This window comes from Cherax quadricarinatus, chromosome 5 (assembly GCF_038502225.1).
Source record: "Cherax quadricarinatus isolate ZL_2023a chromosome 5, ASM3850222v1, whole genome shotgun sequence".
NCBI lineage: Eukaryota > Metazoa > Arthropoda > Malacostraca > Decapoda > Parastacidae > Cherax > Cherax quadricarinatus.
This window is the reverse complement of record NC_091296.1, coordinates 56,904,790-56,921,136: the sequence shown is the minus strand read 5'-3', so window position 1 is coordinate 56,921,136 and position 16,347 is coordinate 56,904,790. Positions and strand designations below refer to the sequence as shown.

The 16,347-nt window shown below is 44.1% G+C and overlaps 2 protein-coding genes across 8 annotated transcripts in view; one reads left to right on the top strand and one right to left on the bottom strand.

Moving 5' to 3' along the window:
• The window catches only part of LOC128685054 (membrane protein BRI3), a 14,923-nt gene extending 3,936 nt beyond the window's left edge, over positions 1 to 10,987 (top strand). For all 5 annotated transcript variants that reach the window (XM_070102562.1, XM_070102572.1, XM_070102583.1 and 2 more), the window contains exons 2-4: positions 576 to 796; positions 1,110 to 1,312; positions 3,021 to 10,987. In XM_070102562.1, coding sequence (XP_069958663.1) covers positions 751 to 796; positions 1,110 to 1,312; positions 3,021 to 3,152 — 381 coding nt within the window. In that variant the 5' untranslated portion in view covers positions 576 to 750 and the 3' untranslated portion in view covers positions 3,153 to 10,987. The remainder of the gene's footprint in view (positions 1 to 575; positions 797 to 1,109; positions 1,313 to 3,020) is intronic.
• Positions 10,988 to 12,250: 1,263 nt separating this feature from the next.
• LOC128685052 (uncharacterized) overlaps positions 12,251 to 16,347 on the bottom strand; it is a 32,815-nt gene continuing 28,718 nt past the window's right edge. For all 3 annotated transcript variants that reach the window (XM_070102543.1, XM_070102550.1, XM_070102558.1), the window contains exons 4-7: positions 16,126 to 16,269; positions 15,267 to 15,515; positions 13,433 to 13,581; positions 12,251 to 12,669 (exon numbers count right to left, since the gene is read on the bottom strand). In XM_070102543.1, coding sequence (XP_069958644.1) covers positions 12,552 to 12,669; positions 13,433 to 13,581; positions 15,267 to 15,515; positions 16,126 to 16,269 — 660 coding nt within the window. In that variant the 3' untranslated portion in view covers positions 12,251 to 12,551. The remainder of the gene's footprint in view (positions 12,670 to 13,432; positions 13,582 to 15,266; positions 15,516 to 16,125; positions 16,270 to 16,347) is intronic.

Genomic DNA, 16,347 nt, shown 5'->3' with positions numbered 1-16,347 from the left:
TGTGTGTGTGTGTGTGTGTGTGTCTGTGACCCAGTTAATACTTGCACTAATAACTCATTATAGTTGTGTCCGGGTGTGGACTTATGAATTGCTCATTACTTTGTAATTTGTCCATGATTGTAACCATGTATAGACGTGTGAATGATTCATTATCTTTGTAACTTGGTCATGATTGTGACCAGATCTACCTGGAGTTCATTACCTTTGTACCTTGTTCAGCTATCACAACTTTGGAGTCCAGTCTCTGGACCCATTATGTACCTCTGTAATCTTTTGACTACCGCTCACAGGATGCCTATGAGGTGCATAAAGATCTGAGGGATCACAGTTTATGGTGGTTCACCAGCAAGGTTATGGAGGGGCATGTTATTTTTCGTCAGGAGAAATGCTTGGAGGTGTTGAACTTAGTAATACGATGGGCCTCTAAGGTGCTAAACACCCGCGGGTGCACCATTGCTAGATATTAATTTTATTAATAGAAAAAAAATGTGGTGATTTGAATCCCGGGTATGTTTAGGAGTTATTACACTGTGCTTCTGGAGCACACAGTAACCCCAGCGGTGTTCCACCTACAGGTACTGTAGATACAGAGGCTTCGATTACAAACTCTGGTGTGTGAATCTACCAACATCCATAGTACCTGCCCCTACAACACCTGTCCTTACAGTACCTGCCCCTACAACACCTGTCCTTACAGCACCTGCCAGCCTACTCCCATAGTTTCAGTCACCTGGTCTCCGGCGGCCCAGTATGGAAAAGTCTTCCTTGGACGAACCCAACGCCGCCTCGCCTCTAGGTAAGAACAGAGTTACTAACTTGCTGAGCTACTTAAAGTAGGGAGTATAACGTCCTGGTCACGCTTTTCTGCTAACACCTTCTATGTTGATGTCAATGAATAGTGAAAGTATTGTCAGACCAGCTCTCACACTCCCTAGTGGACCATACCTCATTCATACATTCAGACATGCTTAATCTATAAATTCAGCCATCCCTAACTCATACACTGGACCATCCCTAACTCATACACTGGACCATCTCTAACTCATAAACTGGACCACCCGTCAATGAGCTCCAATTTAGGTCATTCACAACTGCTTTCCTTCAAACAGTGGACCAACCTCCGCCGTACAGCGCGGAGGCTCCAGCTGGTCCGCAAACCACAGTGTACCAGTCGGCCCCGATAACAGGCCAGCCGGCTCCGATGACAGGCCAGTCGGCCACTGTGACGATCCAGCCGGCCCCGATCTTCGTGCAGCCGGCCAACACCAGCAATGTTGTGGTGGTGGCTGCTACAGCCTGCCCTGCCTGCCGGGTAAGCTCATACTAAGAGTTCTACTACAAAGGACACAGTGTAAACATAATACACAAACTCTGTACAATATACTAAACTCAGAAAGAGACCACGGTACAGTTGGGGTTAGAACACAAGGTGTAAAACTCCAGGCCAGTGTGTAAACCACTGGGCCAGCTGGCTGCAATAAGATACATCCAACTAGGTATATTTATGCACCATAGGGAGGTTAGCATGGGCCACCACTGTAACCACAAATGCAAGTTTTTATAAATGAATCTCCTACCAGTGTGGCCGTGACGAACCCTAGCTCAAGTCCCCTCAAACCTGTCATGACTCATGATGACACCTTTGATGGGACTTGAGCTAGAGTTCGTCACGGCCACACTGGCCTGGTTTGTTTACAGTCGTGTTATTATGATTTCATAACTCAGAAAACAGGTTCACCGGTGCATTAGCAAGTACAACTGAATTGATATAGACGCAAAATACTGTAGTTGTTGTTAGTGTTGCTGTACGTGTTGTAAGTGTTGGTGTACGTGTTGTTAGTGTTGCTGTACGTGTTGTTAGTGTTGCTGTACGTGTTGTTAGTGTTGGTGTACGTGTTGTAAGTGTTGGTGTACGTGTTGTAAGTGTTGCTGTACGTGTTGTTAGTGTTGGTGTACGTGTTGCTAGTGTTGGTGTACGTGTTGTTAGTGTTGGTGTCCGTGTTGTTAGTGTTGGTGTCCGTGTTGTTAGTGTTGGTGTACGTGTTGTTAGTGTTGGTGTACGTGTTGTTAGTGTTGGTGTACGTGTTGTTAGTGTTGGTGTACGTGTTGTTAGTGTTGGTGTACGTGTTGTTGGTGTTGGTGTACGTGTTGTTAGTGTACGTGTTGTTAGTGTTGATGTACGTGTTGTTAGTGTTGGTGTACGTGTTGTTAGTGTTGATGTACGTGTTGTTAGTGTTGGTGTACGTGTTGTTAGTGTTGGTGTACGTGTTGTTAGTGTTGGTGTACGTGTTGTAAGTGTTGCTGTACGTGTTGTTAGTGTTGGTGTACGTGTTGCTAGTGTTGGTGTACGTGTTGTTAGTGTTGGTGTCCGTGTTGTTAGTGTTGGTGTACGTGTTGTTAGTGTTGGTGTACGTGTTGTTAGTGTTGGTGTACGTGTAGTATATATAAACTTGGCTAGCAACTGCCTCGTTTACCATAACTTTTGTTAATAATCAGTACCTAAACATTTTGAGCATCAATAAATCAAATTTGATAACCCTTATTAATCACAGATATATTCATACAACACGCATTTTGTTATTGTTAATAACTCAGGTTAATATTCGTTCCTGCATATGACAAACTAACTAGATGTGAGAAATTAACATTTGTATTTCAGTGTAATTCACTGATAGTTTAGTCTAATTCCAATTTAAGAGAATATTATGCTTTTAATGTTAGTGTCAATGTAGTTTTAGCCTTAATAGCCCACAGGCACTCATCAGGATTTTATCTAGAATAAGTGTGGCACATTCTAGCCTACCACACAGACAACAAAATAACAGTTAAAGATGAGACATCTGTATGTTTCCACCTTTATCTGAGACCCTCATCAGCAGGTGAAGCTGGAGGTCGAAATATACAGATCATTCTTCATCTCTGTGTTTCCATCTACACGCGTTTTGTCCCTCTGTTGTGTTTCAGTGTGAATAACTTGTGTCCAGTACTCCAGTTGATGCTAGTGTTTGTTTCCCTGGCAGGCGGGAGTGTTGCAGAGTGAGTTTACCTTGTGTGGTATCTGCCTGGGTATTTGGTTCTTCCCTCTGGGCCTCATATGTTGCTTCCTTATGAGGGAAACCCGCTGCTCTAACTGCCGGGCTAGCTACTCCTAGAGGACTACATGCTGCTTCGACGACGTCACCTGCTCCCAAGTGCTAGGATGTCACCCACTTTAACATTATTAACCTTGTATCCTCTTAGGATAGAGCTCACATATTTATCGCTTTGGATGCCTTCTCTCTGCGACACCTGCCATAATTAACCGGTATCCTCATAGGATGCAAATCACATTCACATCCTAGGATGTCATCTGCTCCTGAAGCATTATAATTTTCCAGGCTGAGCATGTCATGAAGTCACCATCTGTTTCATGACCACCGTCCGCTCCTTGTTCACATGTTCCTGGAACACAAGTACCGTCTTACGTGAAGTTAGCGATGTGTGTACCAGGAAGAACCTGGTCCACACATTACCTCTTATTGTGATGCAGACTCCCTGAGTTATTGTGTCGGCTTATAATACCTTTATTGCTACAAGGTATACAGGTTATAGCTGACATCAGTGACATACTACTATATAGAAAGCCGCTTGTTATGCTGAGCATCTCGGGCAAATTAGGTCAATTTTGTCCCAGGATGCGACCCACACCAGTCAATTAACACCCGAGTACACATTTTATATGGATGGGTGAACATAGGCAACCGATATAAGGAAACACGCCCAATGTTTCTACCCTCGCTGGGTATCGAATCTGGACGATTACCGTGTGAAGCGAGAGCTTTTGCCACCAGGCCACGGGGCACATAGTTGCACTTGTGTTCTTTTACCTAACATATTATCGATAATTCTACCAACATTAATATAATTATTTATAGTATTTCCTCTTCTATAAAAAACTGGGAGTCACTGAAGCATCTGACGTCATATAGAGACATATAGCGTAGTACATAGCGGTTTTAAGATATAATACACAAATTCATTATACAAATAACCATCACATATGAGACTGAAACGTATGACGATGTTTCGGTCCGACCTGGAACATTAATTAGTCGTAGTATTGTGCCTGTTTGTTCTGTAATCAGATTCATGGTTGGGTATGCGAGTATGAGGGACATGATAGACATGTGGAACATGGAAGATAAGATATGTGGCGAATACGAGATATGACGATACAAGCATGATGAGGACGAGTAAGTAACGTCAATACGTCACTAGGAAAGGGCTAATGACGGGTGAGTAACGTCAGTATCGTCACCAGGAAAGAGCTGAGGACGAGTGAGTTTTTGTCTCTGTTGTCTCCCTTCGCTGTTGTCACACACCACAACAAGACCCCATAATACCCCACCTTCAAGTGTATAATGAAGATAAGTCACACCTGGTCAGCTTGGGTCATCCTGGCATACTAACTCTCCCAGTAAATAACCTCGATAATCTCTTCTACGTTGTCCTTAGTGTTGCCTCCCACATACTCTGATACTGAGTTACTCTGTATCAGAGTAGCTCTGATACAGAGTTTGCAGGTTCGAGTCCTGCTGTGGACGTAGAGACAATGTTTGTAAATAATTTCGCCTGTTTGCGAATTGTTAAGCAGGTGAATATGTATATAATTTCGAATGGTTATAATCATAACTATAATTTTAAAGGGGGTGGACGGGTAAGCCAGTGGAAGGTCCCGGTCAGAAGACCAAACGCACCAGCTGTGGGTCATCATATGACTAAGACCTGCGTCAGGAAACACTTGTTCTGTTTCCTGGCAAATTTTCCCTAACCAAAGGCAGAGGCGAAGCTCACACGTTCACTGTGGTGGTTCCTTCTTACAAGGTTATTATCTGTTCTTCTGACTTATCAGCTTGTTCGTGTATGTGTCCTGGTTCACGTCATTCTATTTTGAAACTGTTGTAGCATATAACAGAGTAGGTCGCTGCCTTGTGTTATGATCTGCAGAACTATTATCAGTGATAATATCTACAGAACTATTATCAGTGATAATATCTACAGAACTATTATCAGTTATAATATCTACAGAACTATTATCAGTGATAATATCTACAGAACTATTATCAGTTATAATATCTACAGAACTATTATCAGTGATAATATCTACAGAACTATTATCAGTTATAATATCTGCGACACAAACATGAAGTAAGAATATCGTATTATTCAGGAGATTATAAGAAAACTATTCTTGGTTATCAATATATATATATATTTAGGAATTACATAAATATAATAAATATTATTCAACAAAATAAAACAAGTGAATATTGAAATATGGGTGAAATTTATAAAAACAATTGACCTGAGTGACTGGTCACCTGAGTGACTGGTCGCCTGAGTGACTGGTCACCTGAGTGACTGGTCACCTGAGTGACTGGTCACCTGATTGACTGGTCACCTGAGTGACTGGTCACCTGCCTGGTCACCTGCCTGAGTGACTGGTCACCTGAGTGACTGGTCGCCTGAGTGACTGGTCACCTGAGTGACTGGTCACCTGAGTGACTGGTCACCTGAGTGACTGGTCACCTGATTGACTGGTCACCTGAGTGACTGGTCACCTGCCTGGTCACCTGCCTGAGTGACTGGTCACCTGCCTGGTCACCTGCCTAGTCACCTGCCTGGTCACCTGCCTGGTCACCTGCCTGAGTGACTGGTTACCTGCCTGGTCACCTGCCTGAGTGACTGGTTACCTGCCTGGTCACCTGCCTGAGTGACTGGTCACCTGCCTGGTCACCTGCCTGAGTGACTGGTCACTTGCCTGGTCACCTGCCTGGTCACCTGCCTGAGTGACTGGTCACCTGCCTGGTCACCTGCCTGGTCACCTGCCTGAGTGACTGGTCACCTGCCTGGTCACCTGCCTGGTCACCTGCCTGGTCACCTGCCTGAGTGACTGGTCACCTGCCTGAGTGACTGGTCACCTGAGTGACTGGTCACCTGAGTGATTGGTCACCTGAGTGACTGGTCACCTGCCTGAGTGACTGGTCACCTGAGTGACTGGTCACCTGAGTGACTGGTCACCTAAGTGACTGGTCACCTGAGTGACTGGTCACCTAAGTGACTGGTCACCTGCCTGAGTGACTGGTCACCTGCCTGAGTGACTGGTCACCTGCCTGAGTGACTGGTCACCTGCCTGAGTGACTGGTCACCTGCCTGAGTGACTGGTCACCTGCCTGGTCACCTGCCTGGCCACCTGCCTGATCACCTGCCTGGTCACCTGCCTGGTCATCTGCCTGAGTGACTGGTCACCTGCCTGAGTGACTGGTCACCTGCCTGGTCATCTGCCTGAGTGACTGGTCACCTGCCTGGTCACCTGCCTGGTCATCTGCCTGAGTGACTGGTCACCTGCCTGTGTCATGTACAGTACTGTCCGTACTGTGTCATGTACAGTACTGTCTGTACTGTGTCATGTACAGTACTGTGCCTGTACTGTGTCACAGTACTGTGCCTGTACTGTGTCATGTACAGTACTGTCTGTACTGTGTCATGTACAGTACTGTGCCTGTACTGTGTCACAGTACTGTGCCTGTACTGTGTCATGTACAGTACTGTGCCTGTACTGTGTCACAGTACTGTGCCTGTACTGTGTCATGTACAGTACTGTGCCTGTACTGTGTCATGTACAGTACTGTGCCTGTACTGTGTCATGTACAGTACTGTGCCTGTACTGTGTCATGTACAGTACTGTGCCTGTACTGTGTCATGTACAGTACTGTGCCTGTACTGTGTCATGTACAGTACTGTGCCTGTACTGTGTCACAGTACTGTGCCTGTACTGTGTTATGTACAGTACTGTGCCTGTACTGTGTCATGTACAGTACTGTGCCTGTACTGTGTCATGTACAGTACTGTGCCTGTACTGTGTCATGTACAGTACTGTGCCTGTACTGTGTCACAGTACTGTGCCTGTACTGTGTTATGTACAGTACTGTGCCTGTACTGTGTTATGTACAGTACTGTGCCTGTACTGTGTCATGTACAGTACTGTGCCTGTACTGTGTTATGTACAGTACTGTGCCTGTACTGTGTCATGTACAGTACTGTGCCTGTACTGTGTCATGTACAGTACTGTGCCTGTACTGTGTCACAGTACTGTGCCTGTACTGTGTTATGTACAGTACTGTGCCTGTACTGTGTCATGTACAGTACTGTGCCTGTACTGTGTAACAGTACTGTGCCTGTACTGTGTTATGTACAGTACTGTGCCTGTACTGTGTCATGTACAGTACTGTGCCTGCACTGTGTCACAGTACTGTGCCTGTACTATGTCATGTACAGTACTGTGCCTGCACTGTGTCACAGTACTGTGCCTGTACTATGTCATGTACAGTACTGTGCCTGTACTGTGTCATGTACAGTACTGTGCCTGCACTGTGTCACAGTACTGTGCCTGTACTATGTCATGTACAGTACTGTGCCTGTACTGTGTCATATACAGTACTGTGCCTGTACTGTGTCATGTACAGTACTGTGCCTGTACTGTGTCATGTACAGTACTGTGCCTGTACTGTGTCACAGTACTGTGCCTGTACTGTGTTATGTACAGTACTGTGCCTGTACTGTGTCATGTACAGTACTGTGCCTGCACTGTGTCACAGTACTGTGCCTGTACTATGTCATGTACAGTACTGTGCCTGCACTGTGTCACAGTACTGTGCCTGTACTATGTCATGTACAGTACTGTGCCTGTACTATGTCATGTACAGTACTGTGCCTGTACTGTGTCATATACAGTACTGTGCCTGTACTGTGTCATGTACAGTACTGGTCCTGCACTAACCACAGGCTACAGTGTACGTAAAGTAATAATGTGGCACCGTACAATCTTTACGGTAATTACCGTTAATTGATCCTCGGTAGATTTCCACCATTAATTATAATTTAAATTGAACAACTTTAGTCGACTAAAATAAATATATTAATTTTACTAAATATTTCTCAAAATAGCAATTTGTACAAGCAATACTTATTCTGAAGGTTACACTTGTTGTATGTATTGTGAAATGTAAATTAATAACAGAGTTCCACAACTGTCGATAATAGTCGTCTCTTTCTTTGATGCTGATGAAGGGCTTTTAATTCAAGGAATTGGAGATACCTTCCTCTTCCTCGGGTCAAACGTGATTACCTATTCCCCAGCAGTTGTTTAGTGCCCTCGTGAATATAATGATGATCCAGAGGTATACTTGCAGATACAACACAAGCTAACGTTAACAACTGCTCTGGTTAGATGGTTAGTTAACTGGGCTTTAAACTTGTCGACACAGAGGTTCATTAATGCTGCATGACAACTTGTCGACACAGGTTCATTAATGCTGCATGACAACTTGTCGACACACGAGGTTCAGTAACGCTGCATGACAACTTGTCGACACATGAGGTTCATTAATGCTGCATGACAACTTGTCGACACAGAGGTTCATTAACGCTGCATGACAACTTGTCGACACACGAGGTTCATTAATGCTGCATGACAACTTGTCGACACAGAGGTTCATTAACGCTGCATGACAACTTGTCGACACACGAGGTTCATTAACGCTGCATGACAACTTGTCGACACACGAGGTTCATTAACGCTGCATGACAACTTGTCGACACACGAGGTTCATTAATGCTGCATGACAACTTGTCGACACAGAGGTTCATTAACGCTGCATGACAACTTGTCGACACACGAGGTTCATTAATGCTGCATGACAACTTGTCGACACAGAGGTTCATTAATGCTGCATGACAACTTGTCGACACAGAGGTTCATTAACGCTGCATGACAACTTGTCGACACACGAGGTTCATTAATGCTGCATGACAACTTGTCGACACAGAGGTTCATTAACGCTGCATGACAACTTGTCGACACACGAGGTTCATTAACGCTGCATGACAACTTGTCGACACACGAGGTTCATTAACGCTGCATGACAACTTGTCGACACACGAGGTTCATTAATGCTGCATGACAACTTGTCGACACAGAGGTTCATTAACGCTGCATGACAACTTGTCGACACACGAGGTTCATTAACGCTGCATGACAACTTGTCGACACACGAGGTTCATTAATGCTGCATGACAACTTGTCGACACAGAGGTTCATTAACGCTGCATGACAACTTGTCGACACACGAGGTTCATTAACGCTGCATGACAACTCTTCACCACTTAATAAAATGATTTTAATCCCAGATATAGGCAAATAGGGAATAGGGTAATGTGTAGGTGCGCATATACTGGCATATATATGCCTCCACGTGTACATGCACTGTTGTTCTCTGTGTACACACATGTCTAAACAAATATACTCGTCGGGATATATACAAACTGCTATACAACCTTAATTGCTTTAGTTTAAAGCCTTTCATTGTGATTTCTTGTATATATTAAGTTTATACAGCACCGACAAGATGAAGACTTAGACACAGGTGCAACATCTGGGTGTCTTCACTTGTTGATGTTTCGCCCTCCAGTGGCGTCATCAATACAGTACAAGGACTTAATGTGAAGACGGGATATATATGCAGAAGACTGTGGAAGGTGAGGTAATCAGTCCCTCAGTGTAAGATGAAGTAATCAGTCCCTCAGTGTAAGATGAAGTAATCAGTCCCTCAGTGTAAGATGAAGTAATCAGTCCCTCAGTGTAAGACGAGGTAATCAGTCCCTCAGTGTAAGACGAGGTAATCAGTCCCTCAGTGTAAGACGAGGTAATCAGTCCCTCAGTGTAAGACGAGGTAATCAGTCCCTCAGTGTAAGACGAGGTAATCAGTCCCTCAGTGTAAGACGAGGTAATCAGTCCCTCAGTGTAAGACGAGGTAATCAGTCCCTCAGTGTAAGACGAGGTAATCAGTCCCTCAGTGTAAGACGAGGTAATCAGTCCCTCAGTGTAAGACGAGGTAATCAGTCCCTCAGTGTAAGACGAGGTAATCAGTCCCTCCGTGTAATATCAGGTTAACACTTGTCTTTCACTGTCTTCTACATATATTTCTCCAGTCTTCACATTATGGTCTTGTATTATATTGATAAAGGCACTAAAGGGCGAAACGTCTACAAATAAAGATACCCAGATATTGTACATGTATTGAATTCTTTATTGTAATTTCTTCCTCTACTGAAAAAAATATATTAAAAATTGTATTAACCAAACTACGACGAAATCGATAAGTTAAATCTTATATCATTATTATTTTTTAATTTTCGTTAAAACAAGTTTTGGTATGACAGAGGTAGTGGTCAGTGTTTCCAGGAGACTACCAAGGTATTACCCAGGACGAGAACACTGAAACACGTCGCTAAAACTGACAGTGTTGTGTGCAACACAAGAACATGAGGCAACATCAGTTGAAGATAGTGTTGTGTGCAACACAAGAACATGAGGCATCATCAGTTGAAGATAGTGTTGTGTGCAACACAAGAACATGAGGCAACATCAGTTGAAGATAGTGTTGTGTGCAACACAAGAGCATGAGGCAACATCAGAGTTTAAGACAGTGAACATAAATGTGTTGAAAGTGATATAAAATAACGAGAGTAAGCTTCTTCAGTCAGATACTGAGGCAGCAGGTGCAGTAGTGAAATATTATGTAATTAGTCCACCAACCTTGGAGAAATAGTATTTGAGGTGGTCAGTCCCTCAGCCTGGAGAAGAGTTCAGCTCCACGGTCTGGAACGATATCGTTCCAGGCTGAGGGACTGACCCTCTCAAATATTATTTCTCCATGGTTGATGGACTGATTACATCATCTACATTTCACTATTACACCTGCTGCCTCTGTATTTGACTGTAGAAGTCTACTGTATAAGCGAAACGTTTGAACAGTAAATATACTCAGCTGTTGCACATGTGTCTTAATCATCAGTGAATATAAACGAGAGCATCATCGAGTAGTTTCAGAAGTATCTGCTACATAAACCTATATAATTTAGGAAATAAAATAAAGTTTTGATTATGGTATAATGTCTGATTATCATGGCCATCACTACCACCTTCTGGACGGTGCTGTAATGTCTGATTATCATGGCCATCACTACCACCTTCTGGATGGTGCTGTAATGTCTGATTATCATGGCCATCACTACCACCTTCTGGACGGTGCTGTAATGTCTGATTATCATGGCCATCACTACCACCTTCTGGACGGTGCTGTAATGTCTGATTATCATGGCCATCACTACCACCTTCTGGACGGTGCTATAATGTCTGATTATCATGGCCATCACTACCACCTTCTGGACGGTGCTATAATGTCTGATTATCATGGCCATCACTACCACCTTCTGGACGGTGCTATAATGTCTGATTATCATGGCCATCACTACCACCTTCTGGACGGTGCTATAATGTCTGATTATCATGGCCATCACTACCACCTTCTGGACGGTGCTGTAATGTCTGATTATCATGGCCATCACTACCACCTTCTGGACGGTGCTATAATGTCTGATTATCATGGCCATCACTACCACCTTCTGGACGGTGCTGTAATGTCTGATTATCATGGCCATCACTACCACCTTCTGGACGGTGCTGTAATGTCTGATTATCATGGCCATCACTACCACCTTCTGGACGGTGCTGTAATGTCTGATTATCATGGCCATCACTACCACCTTCTGGACGGTACTGTAATGTCTGATTATCATGGCCATCACTACCACCTTCTGGACGGTTTTTACCTACGTATTTTGACATCAGTATTTCCAGACTACTTCAGGATCAGAGACGCTCACCTCCGTACCATCAAGAGTCCCTTCAAGCTGGAACGAGAAGCTGCCTTGATGTTCCTGAAAGGCTCTTGATCAAGGAATTTAAGCAACTATTCCCTTTTTGGATCAACCCTGATTACCCTCCATTCCACAAGCGCTCTATGACCCTTGTAGGTTTAGTGTTTCCACATGATTATATTACTAATAATAGCAGTACATAAATTAAACTTTGAATTGGACGTCAATATTTGTCTTGGCTAATCGTCTTGGGAAGAAAGAGTACTGCCCCGTGGCCTGGCGGCTAAAGCTCTCGCTTCACACAGCAAGGGTCCGGGTTCGATTCCCGGTGAGGGTAGAAAAATTGGGCGTGTTTCGTTACACAGACTATGTTCACCCATCAGTAAAATTGGGTACCTGGGTCTTTAGCCGATTGGTGAGGGTCGCATCCTGGGACAAAACTGACCTAATTTGCGGGAAATGCTCTGCATAACAAACTGCTTTCTATATAGTATTATGTCCCTGATATCAGCTATGATCTGTACACCTTGCACATGTACTTACAAAAACAAAGATATTATTAAAGTAAACGACGCTAAATCTGGATGACTAAAGTACCTTTACAGGGAAGTGATATGATGGTATGGAATTCAACAGGGTTTATGTACAAACGAAATGACAGGATTATGAGCATTTATACATTGTGGGTATCTTGCAGATTCTTGAGCCTTTTCTAAGGCGTTTGGAGAACGAACAACCTTCCGGAGCGTTGAGGAGAGTTTTTCCGTAGTGTAGCGATAAGTCGTAGTTGTCTAGATTTCAGGCACTGTAGGACAGGAGTAATTTTGGCAGGATTGTAAGAAGCCGTCCTCCGTCACCTCGTTGAGACGTTGTAGCCGCTCCACGTAGTGAGGACTGTATGGCACCCACCTGTAAGCATAGTTAACAGTGTGAAAATTTGGGATGAAATAATGACCAACCTGAGACAAAGACACAGTTTAAAGAGTAGGCTTTTGTTGGGACAATATTTCAGTCTCATCAATCTTTACACAGAATAAAATGTTATGTTGATAAAAGTTTGTTCAACAACTTGCATTTATGCAAATTTTAAATGGATGAGGATTTTCTAAACGAGGATATAAATACTTAAATATACATTAACGTGTGTATTTATGTCTGTGGTAATGTGTGAGCGATTGTAACTGATCTCTTTTCATAATGTAGTTTTATTACCATTCAGGGGACGTGCCTAGGTGCTGGTGAAAGGCACGTGATCCAAGGGGACGAAGCTACTTTAACATTTCTTAGATCAACCCTGATTACTTCCTATTCCCCAGATATATGGCGCCTAGAATTTTAGTGGTCTCTCATGAAGTAGCCTAATCCGATATACGTTGACCAACCTTACTTGATGTGATGTTATTATATATATATATATATATATATATATATATATATATATATATATATATATATATATATATATATATATATATATATATATATATATATATACATGTATATATTAAGCTTTTATTAGTCTCCTTTTTGCTCAAAGTCATTAATTGTACAGAACAGCAAGAACAAGGAAGGGGGGTTAGATTTTTCAAGACGAACTGAATCACTACTTCGTAGTGCCCTGGCACCTATGTTGTGAAAGCTACGTAGGCCTGTGAGCCGCTAGCAGCCTGACCTGCGCAGAAAACTGGCAATGTTGAAGATCATAGATGAGACGGTGATGTATCTGGAGGATTTTTCAGGCGTGAGGCACACTATCCTCTCCAGGCAGGAGTTGTCGTTGCTCACCTCCCCCAGCAGCCACGACAATAGCAGCAGCACGTCCTGCGGTACGACAGCATATGTCAAAAACACACGCAGGAGAAAAATTATTTTTACATTCACACAGAGCGCCAAACTTATATAATTACTTGGCTAGCACAACGGTAGAGACCAGCTCTTGGACCTCATTATGTACCTCTGCAATCCTTGAACTACCGCCCAAAAGATGGGTTTGGGAGTGACTGCCTCCCGAAGAATGGGTTTGGGGTGACTACCTCTCGAAGGATGGGTATGGGGTGACCATCTACCGAAGGATGGGTATGGGGCGACTACCTCTCGAAGGATGGGTATGGGGTGACTATCTACCGAAGGATGGGTGTGGGGCGACTACCTCTCGAAGGATGGGTATGGGGTGACTATCTACCGAAGGATGGGTGTGGGGCGACTACCTCTCGAAGGATAGGTATGGGGTGACTATCTACCGAAGGATGGGTGTGGGGCGACTACCTCTCGAAGGATGGGTATGGGGTGACTATCTACCGAAGGATGGGTGTGGGGCGACTACCTCTCGAAGGATAGGTATGGGGTGACTATCTACCGAAGGATGGGTGTGGGGCGACTACCTCTCGAAGGATGGGTATGGGGTGACTATCTACCGAAGGATGGGTGTGGGGCGACTACCTCTCGAAGGATGGGTATGGGGTGACCATCAACCGAAGGATGGGTATGGGGCGACTACCTCTCGAAGGATGGGTATGGGGTGACTACCGAAGGATGGGTGTGGGGCGACTACCTCTCGAAGGATGGGTATGGGGTGACCATCAACCGAAGGATGGGTATGGGGCGACTACCTCTCGAAGGATGGGTATGGGGTGACTATCTACCGAAGGATGGGTGTGGGGCGACTACCTCTCGAAGGATGGGTATGGGGTGACCATCAACCGAAGGATGGGTATGGGGCGACTACCTCTCGAAGGATGGGTATGGGGTGACCATCTACCGAAGGATGGGTATGGGGCGACTACCTCTCGAAGGATGGGTATGGGGTGACCATCAACCGAAGGATGGGTGTGGGGCGACTACCTCTCGAAGGATGGGTATGGGGTGACCATCTACCGAAGGATGGGTATGGGGCGACTACCTCTCGAAGGATGGGTATGGGGTGACCATCTACCGAAGGATGGGTATGGGGCGACTACCTCTCGAAGGATGGGTATGGGGTGACCATCAACCGAAGGATGGGTGTGGGGCGACTACCTCTCGAAGGATGGGTATGGGGTGACCATCTACCGAAGGATGGGTATGGGGCGGTTACCTCTCGAAGGTTGGGTATGGGGCGGCTACCTCTCGAAGGATGGGTGTGGGATAAACAGGGTTGTATCCTTCAGGAAGTGTTCCCTGGTGCTGAAGAATGGCTAGTCAAAAACTGAAGCTACCCTAGCCTCCCTCGGATAAAGCCTGACTGCCTTCCATTTTCCAGGCAGTATACAACCCAGGATGTTAGAATGTTAGATGTTAGAACCCAGGATGCAACCGGGTCCCGCACGTCTTCGTACACAATCACTGTTACCCAATTTTTTTTTCAGCAGTTGCGTCAATATTTGCAAAAGTTGAACAATGTTGCATATATCAGTAGTATGAACCCCTGACCTCACTGAGATGACAAGAAGACTATCATAGTATCATGTATGCTCAACCGAACCACTTCCATTACTGAGTGCCACTGTGTACCATTGTCTCCACTGTACCTGCTGGTCTATGAGACCAAGGATGGTGGCCTCCTCGTCTCTCCTAGCGATGGTCTCCCCGGTGATGATGTAAGGTGTACCGATGATGATGGTCAGCCAGAAGGAGATTATGATGAAGATGATATAACCTGTCTTCCAGTTGTTCAAGAATGACTTGGAGGCTCCTTGTTTGTCCTCTACGACTGGTGCTGCTTCTTGAGAACCATCCACACAGTTGCCCTCAGCGTCCTCCACGCACCCAGCGTCGAACTAGTGCAATCAGAAACATATATATATATATATATATATATATATATATATATATATATATATATATATATATATATATATATATATATATATATATATATATATATATATAAAAAAGTCGGTTCCTGACCAGCCGGGCTGTGGCTCATACGTAGGTTTGCTTGCAGCCAGCAGTAACAGCCTGGTTGATGAGGCTCTGATCCACCAGGAGGCCTGGTCACAGACCGGGCCGCGGGGGCGTTGACCCCCGGAACTCTCTCCAGGTAAACTCCAGGTAATATATATATATAACATGTATATATATATATATATATATATATATATATATATATATATATATATATATATATATATATATATATATATATATATATATATATATATATATATATATAATTGTCTAATTCTTTGAATCAAGATTGTCTCCTGTTGCCAAGGCAGTAAACTTATTCGGGTTTACTACTTCCATATAATAATAATAATAATAATAATAATAATAATAATAATAATAATAATAATAATAATAATAATAATAATAATAATGTATAGGTTCACTCGTAGCCTCACTTTCTCCTGGTGGTAACTTCATCTTCACTTCCTGCCTGCTCACCTTCTCAACAATCCTGGGCTGGTGGTGGTTGTTGTGGTGTGTGGTGCTGGTGGTGTTGGTGGTGCTGATGGTGGTGGTGGCACTCAGCTGGTTCATCTCCTGCCGTGGCACCGTCGTCGTCACCAGCACCTCCTCCTCGTCATGCTGTCAGCGCACAGGTTTATTAACACGTTAACACTATAGTAACAGTTAGCAAGGAAACTGAACCTTCAGATAGCAGTG